At 59.7% G+C, this 16,242-nt stretch overlaps 2 protein-coding genes across 4 annotated transcripts; one reads left to right on the forward strand and one right to left on the reverse strand.

The window, feature by feature from the left end:
- The first annotated feature begins 1,547 nt into the window (after nt 1–1,547).
- FERMT3 (FERM domain containing kindlin 3) lies at nt 1,548–13,667 on the forward strand. Of its 2 annotated transcripts, XM_070427360.1 has the most exons (15): nt 1,548–1,689; nt 2,267–2,439; nt 4,558–4,791; nt 5,010–5,129; nt 5,228–5,396; nt 5,607–5,709; nt 10,111–10,218; nt 10,380–10,514; nt 10,594–10,643; nt 10,736–10,860; nt 10,996–11,102; nt 11,205–11,438; nt 11,814–11,938; nt 12,861–13,002; nt 13,114–13,667. In XM_070427360.1, exons 2-15 carry the CDS (start codon nt 2,280–2,282, stop codon nt 13,291–13,293), a joined length of 1,992 nt encoding a protein of 663 aa, XP_070283461.1. In that variant the 5' UTR covers nt 1,548–1,689; nt 2,267–2,279; the 3' UTR covers nt 13,294–13,667. The 2 variants fall into 2 exon arrangements, with proteins under 2 accessions (XP_070283461.1, XP_070283462.1); XM_070427361.1 differs by lacking the exons at nt 1,548–1,689; nt 2,267–2,439 and adding an exon at nt 2,808–2,912.
- Nucleotides 13,614–16,184, reverse strand: TRPT1 (tRNA phosphotransferase 1). 2 transcript variants are annotated; one of them, XM_070427363.1, is made up of 8 exons: nt 16,153–16,184; nt 15,726–15,806; nt 15,408–15,489; nt 14,549–14,718; nt 14,286–14,460; nt 14,040–14,096; nt 13,854–13,964; nt 13,614–13,745 (listed from the first exon to the last, which is right to left on the reverse strand). In XM_070427363.1, the coding sequence occupies exons 2-8, from the start codon at nt 15,795–15,797 to the stop codon at nt 13,654–13,656; spliced, it is 759 nt and encodes a 252-aa protein (XP_070283464.1). In that variant the 5' UTR covers nt 15,798–15,806; nt 16,153–16,184; the 3' UTR covers nt 13,614–13,653. The 2 variants fall into 2 exon arrangements, with proteins under 2 accessions (XP_070283464.1, XP_070283463.1); XM_070427362.1 differs by lacking the exon at nt 16,153–16,184 and adding an exon at nt 15,979–16,138.
- Between the last annotated feature and the right edge of the window lie 58 nt (nt 16,185–16,242).

Genomic DNA, 16,242 nt, shown 5'->3' on the forward strand with positions numbered 1-16,242 from the left:
ACCCAGAGAACACTATTCCACCTGCGAACCAAAACCACCTCCATTGCAAGACTTGCTTTGGACTTGTTTTGGGGAGATCAGATCTGTTAGCAGCTATATATTAGTTTTAGGTTTTGTTTTTTATGTTTGTATTGACTTTAGAGAGCAGAAGGGAGAGGGATAGAAACATCAGTGATGAATCCAGCTGGCGTGGCTCAGTGGTTGAGCATCAACTTATAAACCAGGAGGTCCCAGTTCAATTCCCAATCAGGTCACATGCCCAGGTTGTGGGCTTGATCCCCAGTAGGGGGTGTGCAGGAGGCAGCCATTCAAAGATTCTCTCTCATTGATGTTTCTAGCTCTCCTTCTCCCTCTCTGAAATCAATAAAAATATATTTTTAAAAAATAGCTCACTGCTCTCAACTGGGCTTAAAGTAGTAGGTTTTAGTTATACTGTCCATGGTCACAACAGACTATTTCTAAAACTCTCTTGGACTGAGACTGCTTCTGGGGCAGGAGTAAAACTTCCTCTTTTGCTCCAAGAGTAGCTTTCTGGGCTAGGAACCGCTGAGGCCAGCAGCTGGCTGTACTTCCTGCTGCCTTGACTTTGCATAAAATGGCTTTCCCCTGGGAGTCCCCACGGCCCCTCCCCACCTGGGTGGCAGCTCAGAAAGCCTATCCTCAGGGAGTCTGCATCTTCGGTGCCACTGTCTCTGCAGGTTCAGTTCCCTCCAGCCCTAAATTGGAAAGGCCAAGTTCGGGCAGCACAGCACGGCTCTCCCAAAGCTCCCATCCCAGTGCAAGGCTGGGCAGGAAGAGGTTGGGCTACAGGGACCCTGAGGTCACCTTTGGGGAGGAGCTTGACAGGAGTGAGCCTCCGGGTACTGGGGTGGGAGGGGAGCACCTGGGGCAGGGAGGTTGTGAGTGATGGGCCAGTCTGTTCAGCTGTTTCCCAGAGCAGCTCTAAGATGGACAAGTTTGGAAATAGAGGCCCTTACTGGGGACAGGAAAGACAAGGACATTGTTTTCCCCCAGGCCTTCTTCAAGGGCCCTTGTGGTGATAAGGGACATTGAGTCTTGGGCTGACTTGACCCGCCAAACCCTAAACTGGATCCAATCCTTTCACTTCCATGCCTCTCCTTGGCACCCGGTGGTGTTTCATGGCCCAAAGGCACCCGCCCTCTGAAGGAAGCGCCAAAGAGAACGGGGTGGAGAAGGAGGCACCCAGTCGCCGGCAGGTGTTCGGGCTGAGTCCAGGACTGGCTCACACTCCAACCCGCCGCCTGCAGCCCCAGCCCCTTGCAGGCAGGACAAGCTGGGGCCCTTCCAACAGGGGGCCTGGCCATGAGCACAAATTGATGGCTTCTCTTGAACCGAGCAGCCCTCCCCGAGAGGGGACCCTTTTGTGGTGTTGGGTCCACCAGCCTCACTCCTCGCTTGCTTCCTGTGCTCACTCGGAGCCAAGGTGGGGCCACCCTGTAGCCCTCAGCAGTAGCTGGCAGTTTGCTTCCTGAACCCAGAGCCACCAGCCCGCCCTGGGGAGGGGCTGAGCCCGCCCTGCGTAAGAGGCCAGGGCTGCCCTCTGAAGGAAGCTCCAAAGAGAAAGCGGAGGAGAAGGAGGCACCCAGCCGTCTGCAGGTGTGCGGGCTGAGGCCAGGACTGGCTCACACTCCAACGCTCCGCCTGCAGCCCCAGCCCGTTGCAGGCAAGGTAAGATGGGCCCTTCTCCTCCCCGCCCTCCTCCCACAGCCCCGGCCCCATGGCCTTGTCCAGGCCGCAGCCCGCACTTTCCTGGAGAGGCGGGCTGGGCTGGGATGTGCGGATCTCACCTTTGGGCCAGGATTGGAATTATTCTCTGACCTGGCTTCACAACCATCTCCAGGGTGGCAGCTTGCCCGTGTGGGCTTGGGGTGAGTGTGAACTGGGAAAGCAGATGGAGGTTGTGCCAGCTCTGCCATCAAGCGGGGTGCTCTTGAGTGAGCCCCTTCTTACTCTTTACTGGGCCTCAATCTTCCCACCTGTAAGATGGGAGTGGGTTGGACAACATGGTCTCCGAGGGTCCTTGCAGATAACCATGGTGATGACGAGAAGGTCTGAGGTTTGCCTGGAACGACTCAGCACTCCATGTCTCGCCGTTGCCGTGGTGTACTGGCCTGCGGCTTACACACACACACACACACACACACACACCCCTGTCCAGGGCACCGTGGGGCCTCTTCAACTTGATCTCAGGCAGCTTACCAGGCCCAGCGCCTTGCCCACTTTGCTTCCTCCCCACCCGCTGCAGAGCCACCGCAGCCATGGCGGGCATGAAGACGGCCACCGGGGACTACATCGACTCTTCCTGGGAGCTGCGGGTGTTTGTGGGAGAGGAGGACCCTGAGGCTGAGTCGGTCACCCTCCGGGTCACGGGGGAGTCGCACATCGGCGGGGTACTCCTCAAGACCGTGGAGGAGATCAGTGAGTGCCCGGCCCTGTGCTGACCTCAGCGCCGCGGGTGGCTCCCCTGCGCCCCACTGCACAGCCCTCGACAGATAACGGTGTCACAGTGACTCAGGCACCAGCTTAATCATTTGGTTCCAAAAAAGACATTTCCCCCACTTCCCCTCTCCCACTGTCTTCCCTCCCTCGCTCGCTCCCTCCCACTCCAGCTGGTTCTGCTAAGTCCCGGAGGAGCAGGCCCGGCCTCATCCTCCATTCCTCCACTTCTAGGGGCCTGGCCTGGGCTGAGGGAGGGTCACCCTGGGGGGTCTGAGGGAGCCCGCAGGGCTCTGCTCCCACATCTCCTCCCCAGGCGGAAGCCCTCACAGGCTGGTGACGGCCCAGCCTGGGTGGGAAGGCCCTGCCCCCACAGGAAGTTGCAGCAGAGCAGTCTGTGGTCTCAGCCATTGAAAGGAGCAGGGCAGTGACATCCATCACCTTTCCCTGCTGGGGTGCGCACTGCCCTTCCTGGAGGGCGGTAGGCACACCCCGATAGCCAGGGCTGGACGGCAGGCCTGTGATCGCCCAGCCGGGGGCCATGTGGCCTGCGGGTGGGGTGCATGGGCCTCCTCAGACCCAGCCAACCGACCACGTGCCTCCTAGGAGGGAGGTCAGCGGGACAGGCCAGGGCCCCAGGACAGCTCGGCCAAAAGGCTGAGGTGTGCGGGCGCTTCTAGAAGGCAGGGCCCAAGGAGGCTGTGGAAGCAAAAGTTGGGAACAGGGGGTCCCTCAGGAGCCGGCAGCAGGCAGGGTGGGGGCAGCCAGGGCTGAGCAGTGAAGACTTGATTGGTCTCCGGGCACAGCACATAGCAACGCCAGAGGCCTACACAGGGAGACAGACAGACAGAAGCCACTCCTTCCACCCACTGCAGGGCTCCCTGAGGCAGTCCTTCAGCTCCGAGTCCTTGAAATGGGGACGTTATGCCCACCCTCCTGTCCCTGCTCATCCCCTAGGCCAGTGGTCGGCAAACCGCGGCTCGCGAGCCACATGCGGCTCTTTGGCCCCTTGAGTGTGGTTCTTCCACGTGTGGGCACGTACAGTGTGATTGAAACTTCGTGGCCCATGCGCAGAAGTCGGTTTTCGGCCTGCACGAATCTATTTTGAAGAAGTGGCGTTAGAAGAAGTGGGGGGTGTCGATCGGTCGGGCCACGGGATACGCAGCACGGGGGGAGGTACATTGTTTTGAGGTACGTTCGCTGAGGTCGACCCCTTCCAACTCTCCCATCCACACTCACTCGTCTATCTGAAAAGTATCCAAGACGAGTGTGGATGGGAGAGTTGGAAGGGTTCGACCTCAGCGAACGTACCTCAATCAGTTTGAGGACATTTTTAGCAAAGGCCAGCTTAGGAGTACCCTAATTAAGTTAATAACAATGTACCTACCTCTATAGTTTAAAAAATTTGGTTCTCAAAAGAAATTTCAATCGTTGTACTGTTGATATTTGGCTCTGTTGACTAATGAGTTTGCCGACCACTGACCTAGGGCCTCAGCCACTCCTCGCGCTTCACTGAGCGGGCTGCGCCAGCCCCTGGCCTCCTGGAGTGTGGCGGCCGCTGAGTACGGGGCAGCACGGGAGCCAGCGTGGGGCCTGGGCTTGAGAGGTTGCCCCCAGCCTGGCAGGGGGCTCACAGGAGAAGCCTCCTCCTGAGTCCGGAGAGGGGCCCCAGCAGGGAGGAGGGAGGCCAGCCGAGGTCAGGCAGGGGCGCTCTGACCTGGGCTCCTAGGCCGGGGCGGGGCGGGGGGGGGGGGGGGGGGCTGGGGGGACTCCTGGAGCACTACAGGCCGCCATACGGCCGGCCGCCGGACTCTCCTGGAGGCGGAGGGCACCACACCAGGGACTGTCGGGCAAGGGCTGACGTTTGGCAGGTCCCTCGGGTGGGGGTGGGCGGAGGCAGGGGGCCAGCCTCCTGTGGTGGTCGGCACTGAGGTCCTGCAGGAGGGCGGGTTGTGGAGGTGGGACTGACAGCCTGGCCCTGCCCTGGGCCTGGGCAGGGGAGGGCACATCGCCTCAGGCCTCTGAATCCCAGGCTGTGCCCAGTGCTGGGGGCAGGCTTTCCAGACTGATGTTCACCCGCCCCTGCTTCCCGGGCCGCAGATCGCAAGCAGGACTGGTCGGACCACGCCATCTGGTGGGAGCAGAAGAAGCAGTGGCTGCTGCAGACCCACTGGACGCTGGATAAGTACGGCATCCTGGCCGACGCCCGCCTCTTCTTCGGGCCCCAGCACCGGCCCATCCTCCTGCGGCTGCCCAATCGCCGAGCTCTGCGCCTCCGAGCCAGCTTCTCCCAGCCCCTCTTCCAGGCTGTGGCCGCCATCTGCCGCCTCCTCAGTGAGTCTCCATCCCCCCTGTCCCCCTGCAAGGGTCCTGCAAGGGGGCTGGTCCCCTCCCTTTACAGGCCCAGCTACTGTCATGTTGTCCTTGCCACCCTGGTCCCCATCCTGCCTGCAGGGCTGGCCTGCCCCACAGTGCCCATGTGGGGAGGGGGCAGGAGGCCACGGGGGGGGGGGGGGGGAGCCTGGTCCCCGCTGAGGCCCCAGCTCCCGCAGGCATCCGGCACCCTGAAGAGCTGTCCCTGCTCCGGGCTCCTGAGAAGAAGGAGAAGAAGAAGAAGGAGAAGGAGCCGGAGGAGGAGGTCTATGACTTGACCAAGGTCGTCCTGGCTGGGGGTGAGCACCAACTGGGGGGGCCAGGGGGGTGCAGGGGGTGGGCCCAGGAGGCCCAGGACGGGGGGCCGGGCCTGGTTGACCCCCCACCTGCCCTCCAGGCATGGCACCTGCGTTGTTCCGGGGAATGCCAGCCCACTTCTCAGACAGCGCCCAGACGGAGGCCTGCTACCACATGCTGAGCCGGCCTCAGCCGCCGCCCGACCCCCTCCTGCTGCAGCGCCTGCCTCGGCCCAGCTCCCTGCTGGACAAGACCCAGCTGCACAGCAGGTGCCCCTCCTGCCGGCTGCTCCTGGGCCACGTCCCTGTGGTGCCCCCAACTCCCCGGGCTCCCACCCTCTGTGTCCTGCTCACCCCAGATCCATGCCTCCTGTTCCCAGGCCTTTCCTATATGTGTGTGCTCGCCCCCAAGCCCCTGCCCAGCCCCCACCCACCCCAGCGCTGTCTGGAGCTCAGCCCTGACCTCTGCCTCGCCGCCAGGTGGCTGGACTCGTCGCGGTGCCTCATGCAGCAGGGCATCAAGGCCGGGGACACGCTCTGGCTGCGCTTCAAGTACTACAGCTTCTTCGACCTGGATCCCAAGGTGGGCCGGGGCCGGGGGAGCGGGGCTGGGTCAGTGAGACCTGGGGACCTAGGGTCAGGGGTCTCAGAGACTTCTCAGCGTCTGTCTCTCTGTCCATTTGTCCATCCACACCCGTTCATGAACTCTGGGCCTGGGCGGATGCGAGGGCATCGGGGAGATAATGACCCCACATCCGTGTAGACAGTGGTGTGTGCGCCTGGGTAGCCTGCTTGGGCTCCAGGAAGGCCTCCTGGAGGAGGCAGCGCTGCGGCCGTGCCAGTGCGCCTGTCTCCTCCTGGCTCCTGTCGCCACTGGCCACCCCCAGGCGCCATGCGTCCCCCTGCAAGGCCCACAGGCACTCCCTCCACCCACTTCTCTGTCCCCATCACTGAAGAACTTCTAACCAGGGCCGCTGTCTGCAGAGCCTTGGGGTTGCGTATCCCTTCTCCCTGGAATCTGTCTGCTGTTTCCTCGCCTTTCCTGGGTGCTCGCTGGTCCCCTTCTCCTTGTCCAAATCTGTCCTGGTGTCTGCCGTCCCCTCCGCCCGGGAGAGCACCTGCTGAGGTGACCTGCCTCGTCTATCTGTCTGTCTGTCCGCTGCTCACTTCCTGCCCACGTGTTTCTCAGCCACTCGTGACCCCCAAGCGCCGTGTCTCCCGCTGCCCTGCCGGCTCCTCAGCCACCCTTCCCTCCTCTGCGGCTGCTGGGAGTTGGTGAGCCCCCGGCTCCATCCCTGCCTCCTCCTCTCACCCCTTCTTCCAGGAATCCCCAGTCTTACAGATTTAAGTGTCGTCTGTGTGCTCTCTATAGCCACCCCGACTTCTCTCCCCCGAGCTCTAGACTCGCATGTCCAAGTGGCCACCTCTGCTCAGGTACCTGCATAGGCCCCTCCGGCCCTGCGGGCAGCGGGACTCTGGGCCCCCGCCACCCCCCGCCGCCTTCCCACCGTTCCTCAGGTGTCCTGCCGATCCTCCCTCGAACTGAAGCCCAAGCCACCCCCTCTTCTCTTGTCTCTTTGTCCAGCCATCACTCTCTCCAGGCCTCCCAGGGCCTCCCACCTCCACACAGCTCAGGAATGAACTTGCCAACACACGTTCGGTCACCTCGCGCCTGGGACCGGCCAAAGGCTGCTGGGCTGCCTCTGGTCCCAGCTGCCATTCCCCGAGGCCCAGCCCATCTGGCTCTGCCCACTGTGGCCTCGGTGCTTCTCTCCCACCCTCTCCACCCTCCCCCCACCCCGTTCCTTCCACCCTCACCATCTCCTCTCTCCCAGCCCCTTCCCCCCCTGGGGACTTGCTTATCTCCTTCTCTTGCCTCTCCCGCCCTCTTGGATTGAGTAATTTTCATATTCCATTTTATCTCTATTATAGTCGCTTATTAGCTATGCTTTTTTTTTCAGCCATTGTTTTAGGGGTTATAGCACACAGATACTATTTTTAAAAATATTTTTATTGATTTCAGAGAGGAAGGGAAAGGGAGAGAGAGGTAGAAACATCAATGATGAGAGAGAATCATTGATCAGCTGAATCCTGCACGCCCCACGCTGGCGATCGAGCCTACAACCCAGGCATGTGCCCTTGACCAGAATCGAACCCGGGACCCTTCAGTTCGAAGGCCAAGGCTCTGTCCACTGAGCCAACCCGGCTGGGACTAGCACACATATACTATTACTATCTAGTAATATTACTGCTTCACACAGAGTCTGAGAACCTCACAACAGGATACTTCCCTTTCCCTCCTGGTATCGCCTTTCGCTTCTCCACATGCCAAAGCCCACACTACATGGTCAGACTTGTTGCCGTGGTGATGACGAGGCTGCACTGAGAAATAACTCCTACATATCATATAATTTGTCCATTTGAAGTGTACAGGCCAATGGCTTTCGGTCTATTCACAGAGTTGTGCGACCATCACAACCCATGTTCGAACATCTCATCGACGCTCCGTCCAGTGAGCCAAACCAGCCAGGGCAGCCCTTTCAATATTCATACAATTTGTTTGGGGAGGAAGTGAAGATGTTTGGGAGCCGTTTGGTCCTTCCAAGGCTTGACTATTAATGAAATGACAGGACCAGAGCAGCCTTTAATCCAGGGCTAACTTCCCCCACAAAGGGAACGGCTTCTGAGCATCTGACGCGCCATGGATGACGCGAGTTCTCCGCCTGGCTGTTAGGAATGTGGATGTGCCCACCCTACGTGAGGGCTGAGAAATGTTCCCCGGCTGCTTCCAGAAGTTTCTCCCTCCAGCCGCGGGTCATTACCTTACACACATACTCTCATCGGTTCTCAAGCAGGACTCCAGAGGAGCTCTCTGCTGACCCCAGGCTCTCTCAGTGCAGGCACTGTCTCCTCTCCAGTTCTCTGTCCTGTGACTCTGGCTGCCTCGGACCCCCTGGTTCTCAGCTACGTCTCCTTGCTCAGGGGTGATGCTGAGCTGCGTGTGGGGCCTCCTCCCTGTGCCTCCTAGAAACTCTCCAGGAGGTCGGGTGGGGCGATCAGAGGAGTCCCCTTTTTCCCCTTTTCAGGGATCGCTGCTCCATGTGGTCTGTTGCCTAATATCTAAAATCCATTTGGTCTTCGTTGTTCTTTTTGTGTGTCTTTTAAATTAAATTTTTGTTAAAGTAATATAGGATGGCTTAAAGAGTTAAATAGTCCTGGTAGGTGTGTAAAACAGCAACAGCTTTAGCTGGTTTGGCTCAGTGGATAGAGCGTCAGCCTGCAGACTGAAGGGTCCCCAGTTTGATTCTGGTCAAGGGCACAGGCCTGGGTTGTGGGCTCGATCCCCAGTAGGGGGTGTGCAGGAGGCAGCCGATCAATGACTCTGTCTCATCACTGAAGTTTCTGTCTCCCTCTCCCTTCCTCTCTGAAACCAATAAAAAAATATATATTAAACAAAAAGAACACGGATGCTATGACATTTCATATATCTTTTGGTGAACATAGGTACACATTTCTTTTCTTTAAGAAATGGGGAAGTTAACTTTTTTTTTAAAAGTTATATATTGATTGATTTTAGAGAGAGAGGGAATCGTTCCACTTATTGATGCATTCATTGGTTGCCTCTTGTATGAGCCCTGACTGGGGATTGAACCTGCAACCTTGGTGTATGGGGATGATGCTCTAACCAACTGAGCTACCCGGCCAGGGCCAGGTACACATTTCTGTAGGGCGCATACCCCGAGCGGAATTGCTGGGTCCCAGGGCAGACACTGTGGTAGGTAAACAGCTTTCCAAAGTGGTTGTACCAACTGACACCCCTCAGCCGGGTGGTTGCACAGCCTCCCCAGCACAAGGCATCTCCTGTCTTCTCCACTGTGGCCATTCTGGTAGGTGCGCAAAGGTCCCTCATCTTGGTTTTTATTTATATGTTTTTCAAAACAGCTTTACTGAGATATGCTTGTCTGGGCGCTGTCTGGGTACCATAAAAGGCACCCATTGTAAGCATTCAGTTGGGTTATTTTTAGTAACTGTCACCACAGTCCAATTTTAGAACACTTCCGTCACCCACAAGGTTCTCTAGTGCCCACTTGTAGCCATTCCTCCCCCCACACCTGACCCCAAACAACCAGGGACCTGCTTTTTATGTGGCTTTCATTTACATTTCCCTGAGGACTCATCAAGCTGAGCCTTTTTTCATTTGGCCCTTAACCACTTGGAAATCCTCTTCTGTGAAATTTCTGTTCAAGTTTTTCCCCCAATTTTTATGTTGACTTCCCTGTCTTTTTCATACTGCTTTGTAGTTCTTTATGTATTTGGTGTATGAGCACCTTGACGATCAATATGAATATATTTCTCCACTCTGTGCTCTGCCTTTTCATTCTCCTAATGGTTAATTTTATATATGAGCTGCCAAAGCGAGCACATTAATGGCTTATTTTGGTAAAGTTCCTAATTTTAATATACTCTGATTTATATTTCTTGTACAATTAACATCTTTTTTTAATGTTTTTATTTATTTTTTAGAGAGAGAGGCAGGGAGAGGGAGAGAGAGAGAAACATCAATGAGAAACATTGATCGGCTGCCTCTTGCACGCCTCCCAATGGGGGCGTGACTGAGCCAACCCTTGGCAGCTCTTTTCTTTTCTTTTCTTTTCTTGTCTTTTCTTTTCTTGTTTGCAGCTGTTTTGTTTATAGTTCTTATCACAGTCTTGGATCACTTTACCTATTTATTGATTGGTTTACTTGGTCCCCCTTCTGCTCTCAGGAAAGGTTCCGAGGGGAAAAGGTGCCAGTCACCTGGGCCGAGGGGGCAGGCAAGCTGTGAGGCTGGGGTTGGGATCGTCTGCCCACGTGGGGGCACCCAGCGAGCTGCCACAGCACCGAGGGCAGGGCTGAGGGCTGAGGCTCCAGGGGCTGGGCACAGGGTACTCAGGGCACTTGACACCTGACCAACCCACCCCCTCCCGCCCCCCCACGGCTGCAGACAGACCCGGTGCGGCTGACCCAGCTGTACGAGCAGGCGCGGTGGGACCTGCTGCTGGAGGAGATTGACTGCACCGAGGAGGAGATGATGGTGTTCGCAGCCCTGCAGGTGCCAGGCGGCCGGGGCCCGGGGTGGCAGGGGTGCAGGCCAGGCCCGGGGCAGGAAGGGTCCTCCAGGTGGGGGCCCCATCTCCAGGGAAGCCCAGCTCAGGGCCGGGCTGGGCGGATGGGCTGCCCACTGAGCCCGCTCTGGCCATGTGCCCCTCCCAGTACCACATCAACAAGCTGTCGCAGAGCGGGGAGGTGAGTGAGCCCGCGGGCGCAGACCCGGGGCTGGACGACCTCGATGCAGCCCTGAGCAACCTGGAGGTGAAGCTGGAGGGCTCAGCGCGCACGGATGTGCTGGTGAGAGGGGCTCGGTCAGGGCGGGGTCAGGGGCAAGGTCAGGCCCGGAGCCAGGCCCGCTGACTCCTCTCCTCCCCAGGACAGCCTCACTGCCATCCCGGAGCTGAAGGACCATCTCCGCATCTTGCGGTGAGTGGGGGGCAGAGTTGGCAGCCCCGCGGGGGGCGGGGGGCAGCGTGGAGAGAGGAGGAAGGTGGCCTCTGACCCCGCCTCCCCCTCAGGCCCCGGAAGCTGACCCTGAAAGGGTACCGCCAGCACTGGGTGGTGTTCAAGGAGACCACGCTGTCCTACTACAAGAGCCAGGACGAAGCCCCGGGGGACCCCATTCAGCAGCTCAACCTCAAGGGTGAGTGAGGGGCTGGCCCGGGGGTGGGGGTGCATCCCCTGTTCCTCCCAGTGCCAGGGAGGACGCCCTGTGCGGGGCCTCTCCGGCTGGGTCCCCCTCTCCGGCCTTCTAACCCGGCCCTTCTTCTCCCTCCAGGCTGTGAGGTGGTCCCTGATGTCAACGTCTCTGGCCAGAAATTCTGCATCAAACTCCTGGTGCCCTCCCCTGAGGGCATGAGTGAGCTCTACCTGCGGTGCCAGGATGTGAGGGCCGGCAGGGCCCAGGGCCAGGCTGAGGCGGGAGGGAGGGCAGCGGGCTGACCCAGAGCCCGGCCAGGCCCTGACCAGCCCCTCCTCCCTCCCCAGGAGCAGCAGTACGCCTGCTGGATGGCCGGCTGCCGACTGGCCTCCAAGGGCCGCACCATGGCGGACAGCAGCTACGCCAGCGAGGTGCAGGGCATCCTGGCCTTCCTCAGCCTGCAGCGGGCGGGCACCGGGGGCCCAGGCAGCCAACCCCAGGGCCCGGACGCCTCCGCGGAGGGCCTCAACCCATACGGCCTGGTCGCCCCCCGCTTCCAGCGCAAGTTCAAGGCCAAACAGGTGCCCGAGGGCGTGGGTGGTGGGAATGGCCACAGCGTTTACCTGGCCACCTCGGCCCCTGGACCTCCACCGAGCCTTCCCCTGCAAAGCCATGTGCTCACTCATTCCTCTCCCCCCGCGTCCCTGAGACAGTGCGCTGGTCCCCTCCCAGAGGAGACGGGGGGGGGGGGGGGGGGGGGGACAGGGGGGCGGGGCGGGGCACGGTCCAGCTGCCCACGTCCACCTCCGGGCCTGGCTCAGCTCATAGGTGATGAGTGGTGAGAGGGTGCACTCTGGGGGCCCACAGTGGGCACTGCCCCTGCCCTAGCTCAGCTGGTGGGGGCAGGCAGGGAGCCACGGGGACGTTGGGTGCCCCTCACCAGTGTGGCCCCACAGCTCACCCCCCGGATCCTGGAAGCCCACCAGAACGTGGCCCAGCTCCCCCTGTCCGAGGCCCAGCTGCGCTTCATCCAGGCCTGGCAGTCCCTGCCTGACTTTGGTATCTCCTACTTCATCGTCAAGTAAGAGCCCCAGCCGGTCCTCTCCACCCTCACCCTGAACCTCCCTTCCTGGTCTCTATGGGCAGAGCTGACTGAGGGCACCCCTGGGCCCCACCCATCCTGCACCCCCACAGCAAACACAGAGAGAGAGCAGGCCAGGAGAACAGGAGACCAGCTCCATCCCGGCTCTGCCGCGGACCCTTCCCTCTCCCGACCGCTGGGAGCTGGTCTGTGGGACGGGCCAGCGTGGCTGCTGGGACAGGGAGTGCCCCCTGCCCGTTTCCAAGCCTGCGAAGATATGCTCGAGGCAACAGATGGTACAAAAAAGTTACTTATGTAAATAAATATTTTTTTTAAATATATTTTATTGATTTTTTACAGAGAGGAAGGGAGAGAGATAGTTAGAAACACCGATGGGAGAGAAACATTGACCAGCTGCTTCCTGCACATCTCCCACGGGGGATGTGCCTGCAACCCAGGTACATGCCCTTGACCGGAATCGAACCCGGGACCTTTCAGTCCACAGGCCGACGCTCTATCCACTGAGCCAAACCGGTTTTGGCGTAAATAAATATTTTTTATTGATTTCAGAGATGAAGGGAGGAGAGAGAAGCATCAATGATGATGCTTCATTGATCGGCTGCCTCCTGCACGCCTCCTACTGGGTATATGCCCTGACTTCCTGGTTCATAGTTTGAAGCTCAACCACTGAGCCACGCCAGCCGGGCAAAAAGTTATTTAAAGGCATAGTATTTGCTGACGCTGCTAAATGTTATAATTATCACATTGGTTAACTCCCACTTTCCAGATGAGGAACTTGAGGCCCAGAGAACCTAAATGACTTCCTTGCACAACCCACTCCTGAGCACTGCACCAGGCTGTCTGGGCAGGTGCCGGGCCGCGGGGTGGGGCCCTTGCTCACATCTGTCCTCCTGGGGACCAGGTTCAAGGGCAGCAGGAAAGATGAGATCCTGGGCATTGCCAACAACCGACTGATCCGCATCGACCTGGCCGTGGGCGACGTGGTCAAGACCTGGCGCTTCAGCAACATGCGCCAGTGGAATGTCAACTGGGACATCCGGCAGGTGGGCCCGTGTGAGGGGGCGGGGGGGGAGGGGCCGGGCCAGACCCAGCAGGGCAGGGCCGGGGTGCTCCCTATCCCACCCCGCCAGCCCCTCCGACTGCCCGCCCTGCAGGTGGCCATCGAGTTTGACGAACACATCAACGTGGCTTTCAGCTGCGTGTCTGCCAGCTGCCGTATTGTGCACGAGTACATAGGGGGCTACATTTTCCTGTCAACGCGGGAGCGGGCCCGAGGAGAGGAGCTGGACGAGGACCTCTTCCTGCAGCTCACAGGCGGCCACGAGGCCTTCTGAGGCCCGTCTTACTGCCCTGTACCACTCACCACCGCCACGGCCACTCCTAAGCCCACACTCGCTGGGACTCACTGCCCACACCCTCTCCACGCACCGAGCTGGGCACATCCGCACTGTCACTGGCTTTGTGCAGACCAGGGACCCGGCTGGGCCAGATTCTGCATCCCCCCGGCTGGGGAGGGCGGTCCTGAGCTCTGCAGCATCACCCTTCCCTCGTTTGAGTGGCCGGGAGCAGCACCCTGGCCTAGTTGTAGTCCCTGAGCCCACAGGAAGGCTAGCTGTAGCCACAGGATAATAACTGATGGTTCCAAACTGGAGGATTTTTTTAAATCTTTTTACATTTCTTTTTTAATAAATATTTTATTGTTGGCTCATCCTTCTTCCTCTGGAGCTGTGCTGGGGGCCACTCTGACACTCTGTCTCTTCATCACCAGCCAAGGAGAGGGGTTTTCCTGAGATAGAGAGGACTTGGTTAGAGAAAGGGAGACCTAAGTCAGCCTGGGGTTGGCAGAGGACACAGGCTTCAGACACAAAGAACAGGGTGGAGTGGAGGTTCTCACGGGTAGGCCGTAGCTGCAGGGCCTCCTTGAAGTACTTGGGAAGCAGGAAGCCATCAGTGTTTCCGGGAGTCAGGATCACCCCGTTCGCAGAGCGGAAGAAGGGGATTCCATCTGCAGACAGAGCCAGAGCTGTGACTCAGGCCCTCTCTGAAGGCCCAGGGCAGTCCCTGCTACATCCGCACTCACCTGCCAGGGCCAGGGGCCCATTGATGAACACGGCCACTTGGCAGTTTGGCCGCATGCCTGTAGGGACAACTAGAGCTGGGGTCTGGGGCATCTGGGGGTGCAGTTATCAAACACGGGCAGGCTGGGGTCCTGGACTCAGTGAGGAAAAGGGGGTACTGCCGCATACAGGGTATGGGTGGCTTTGGACCTCTGGAGGGACCTGGGAGGAGAGAGAGGGTGGGAGTAGCTGGGGGCGGGAATACTGACCACTGATGACACCAGGGTCCCCAGGCAGTCCTGTGGCCAAGTGGATGTGTGTCCTTCCACGGCAGGACAGGCCCTGGAGCCGGATGGAGGGCCAGTGCTGCCAGAATGTGCCATGGACCAGCATCGGGGGCAGGTCCTGCGGGGTCTCCAGGGGCATCAGCTCCAACTCAGGTACCTGGCACGGGTGGGGGGATGGACAGCAGTGAGACCCCCTCACAGGCAGGGGTCCCACCTGGCTCTCCCACTTGTCCCGTTAGCCCCACCTGCAGGGAGTGACCCTGATTGGCCCGGATGAGAGGGCCGGTGCTGGGGTCCCCTGGCTGCAGGGCGAACCGCTGCTTCCCATTGGTGTCCACCACACGCTGCACATCTTCCGCTGAGAAGCTGCGGAACTGGGGCAGCTGCAGGAGGGCGCCAAGGGGCACGAAGCCGCCTGCAGACAGATGGGGAGCTCAGGAGTTGAACTTGCTCGGGCCTGAGCCAGAGCTAACAGGGGAGACACAACCAGAGCAGAGCCTGGGCTTGGGGATCACAAGGGTTCAAGGGAATAGCATCTGCCTCATAGAGGGTCACAAAGACAAAGTGACCCTGTCCTGGCTGCTGTGGCTCAGTGGATAGAGCGCCGGCCTGCGGACTGAAGGGTCCTGGGTTCAATTCCAGTCAAGGCACATGCTTGGGTTGCGGGCTCGATGCCCAGTGCGGGATGTGCAGGAGGCAGCCAATCCATGATTCTCTCTCATCATTGATGTTTCTATCTCTCTCTCCCTCTCCCTTCCTCTCTGAAATCAATAAAAATATATTTTTAAAAAGATAAAGTGACTCCTTTAGCACAGTACTTGACTCAAAGTGGTACTCAATAAGCCTCACTTGCCCCGCCATCCCCCCACCCTGTGCCCACCTCTGGGATGTTTTTGGGTCACAGGCTTGGCTGTAAGAGAGGCTCCTCCCCCTTTGCCCCAGAAATGATATTGGGCCCTGGGTCTTCCGGGTAAATGGAGGGATGCGGCCTGCGTGCCCTATGGTGCTGTGGAGGGAGCCCTGGGGGAGAGCAGTCACAGGCAGGCTGGCCCTGCTCCCTGCGCTGGAGCCCTCTCTACCGCAGCCTCCAAGACCCTCACTTACCGGCCCCCATGGGCAGCCCCAGCTTCAGGGCCCCGTGGCGCAGGGCATAGGACAGAGCCTTGGACAGCTGCACGTCTCGGTCCTGTAAGGGTTCAGAGGTGGCTCCTGGTCCCCGTGGCGAGCCTGTCCTGCTGCCCACCCGGAACTCTGAGTGCCCTGCCCCGGGGGAGACCAGAGGAAGAGGAGTCCCCGTGCTCTCCAGAGAACAGTATGCCCCCGGTCCCCAGGCCCCCACCGGCATGTCCCAGGGAGCCAGGGCTCAGATCCCTTACCGCCCCCTTCCACCGGGCATGGGGAGTGAGAGTGGCAGGGGCGCACCTGATCCCGGGGTCTGCGAGCCCTTCTGCCTCTGGGCCCTGCTGCTTCCAGCTTCCTCTCTCCAGAGTTCATGGCCAAAACCTGGGGGCGCAGTGGCAAATGGGGACTGTTAAGGACCTCGCATGACTCCAACCGGCCCAGAAAGCCACAGCCTCGGGACGGGAGAGCTGGGACGGGGCATATTCAGCGCATTGATTCCCGTCCCACTCCAACCCCTGGTGCAGGCAGGACACCGAGGCCCAGCAGGCAACACCTGCCCAGGTCACACTGTCAGCCACGGGGCCCAGGTGAGCCGAGCCCCGCGCTCCGGGCTCGCGGGTCAGGCTCGGGCCCGGGGAGGCGGGGGCCGGCGTCCTGGATTCCGGATCCCGGATCCTGGATCCCGGGGCGGAAGATGCGGGAGGGCCAGACGGACGAGCAAGCTCACCGACTCCCCAGGCGGAGCGGCCGCCCCGCGGGCTCCGAGCCCCGAAGCTGGCCAATGAGAAGCCAGGGCGGGAGGGGCGGGCACTTCCGC

The sequence above is a fragment of the Myotis yumanensis genome, unplaced genomic scaffold (assembly GCF_028538775.1).
Source record: "Myotis yumanensis isolate MYYU_CA2020_CCGP unplaced genomic scaffold, mMyoYum1.0.hap1 SCAF_10, whole genome shotgun sequence".
In the NCBI taxonomy this organism is placed as follows: Eukaryota; Metazoa; Chordata; class Mammalia; order Chiroptera; family Vespertilionidae; genus Myotis; species Myotis yumanensis.

Bases quoted from the DNA above. Each gene is read 5' to 3' on its own strand.
- FERMT3 (XM_070427360.1), top strand. From the start codon at position 2,280: ATGGCGGGCATGAAGACGGCCACCGGGGACTACATCGACTCTTCCTGG. The intron at 2,440-4,557 runs GTGAGTGCCCGG...CCCGGGCCGCAG, and splicing joins CAAGACCGTGGAGGAGATCA to ATCGCAAGCAGGACTGGTCG. The intron at 10,644-10,735 runs GTGAGTGGGGGG...CCTCCCCCTCAG, and splicing joins GACCATCTCCGCATCTTGCG to GCCCCGGAAGCTGACCCTGA.
- TRPT1 (XM_070427363.1), bottom strand. From the start codon at position 15,797: ATGAACTCTGGAGAGAGGAAGCTGGAAGCAGCAGGGCCCAGAGGCAGA. The intron at 14,461-14,548 runs GTGGGGCTAACG...CACCCGTGCCAG, and splicing joins ATCAGGGTCACTCCCTGCAG to GTACCTGAGTTGGAGCTGAT. The intron at 13,746-13,853 runs GTGAGAACCTCC...TCTCTATCTCAG, and splicing joins CCTGCAGCTACGGCCTACCC to GAAAACCCCTCTCCTTGGCT.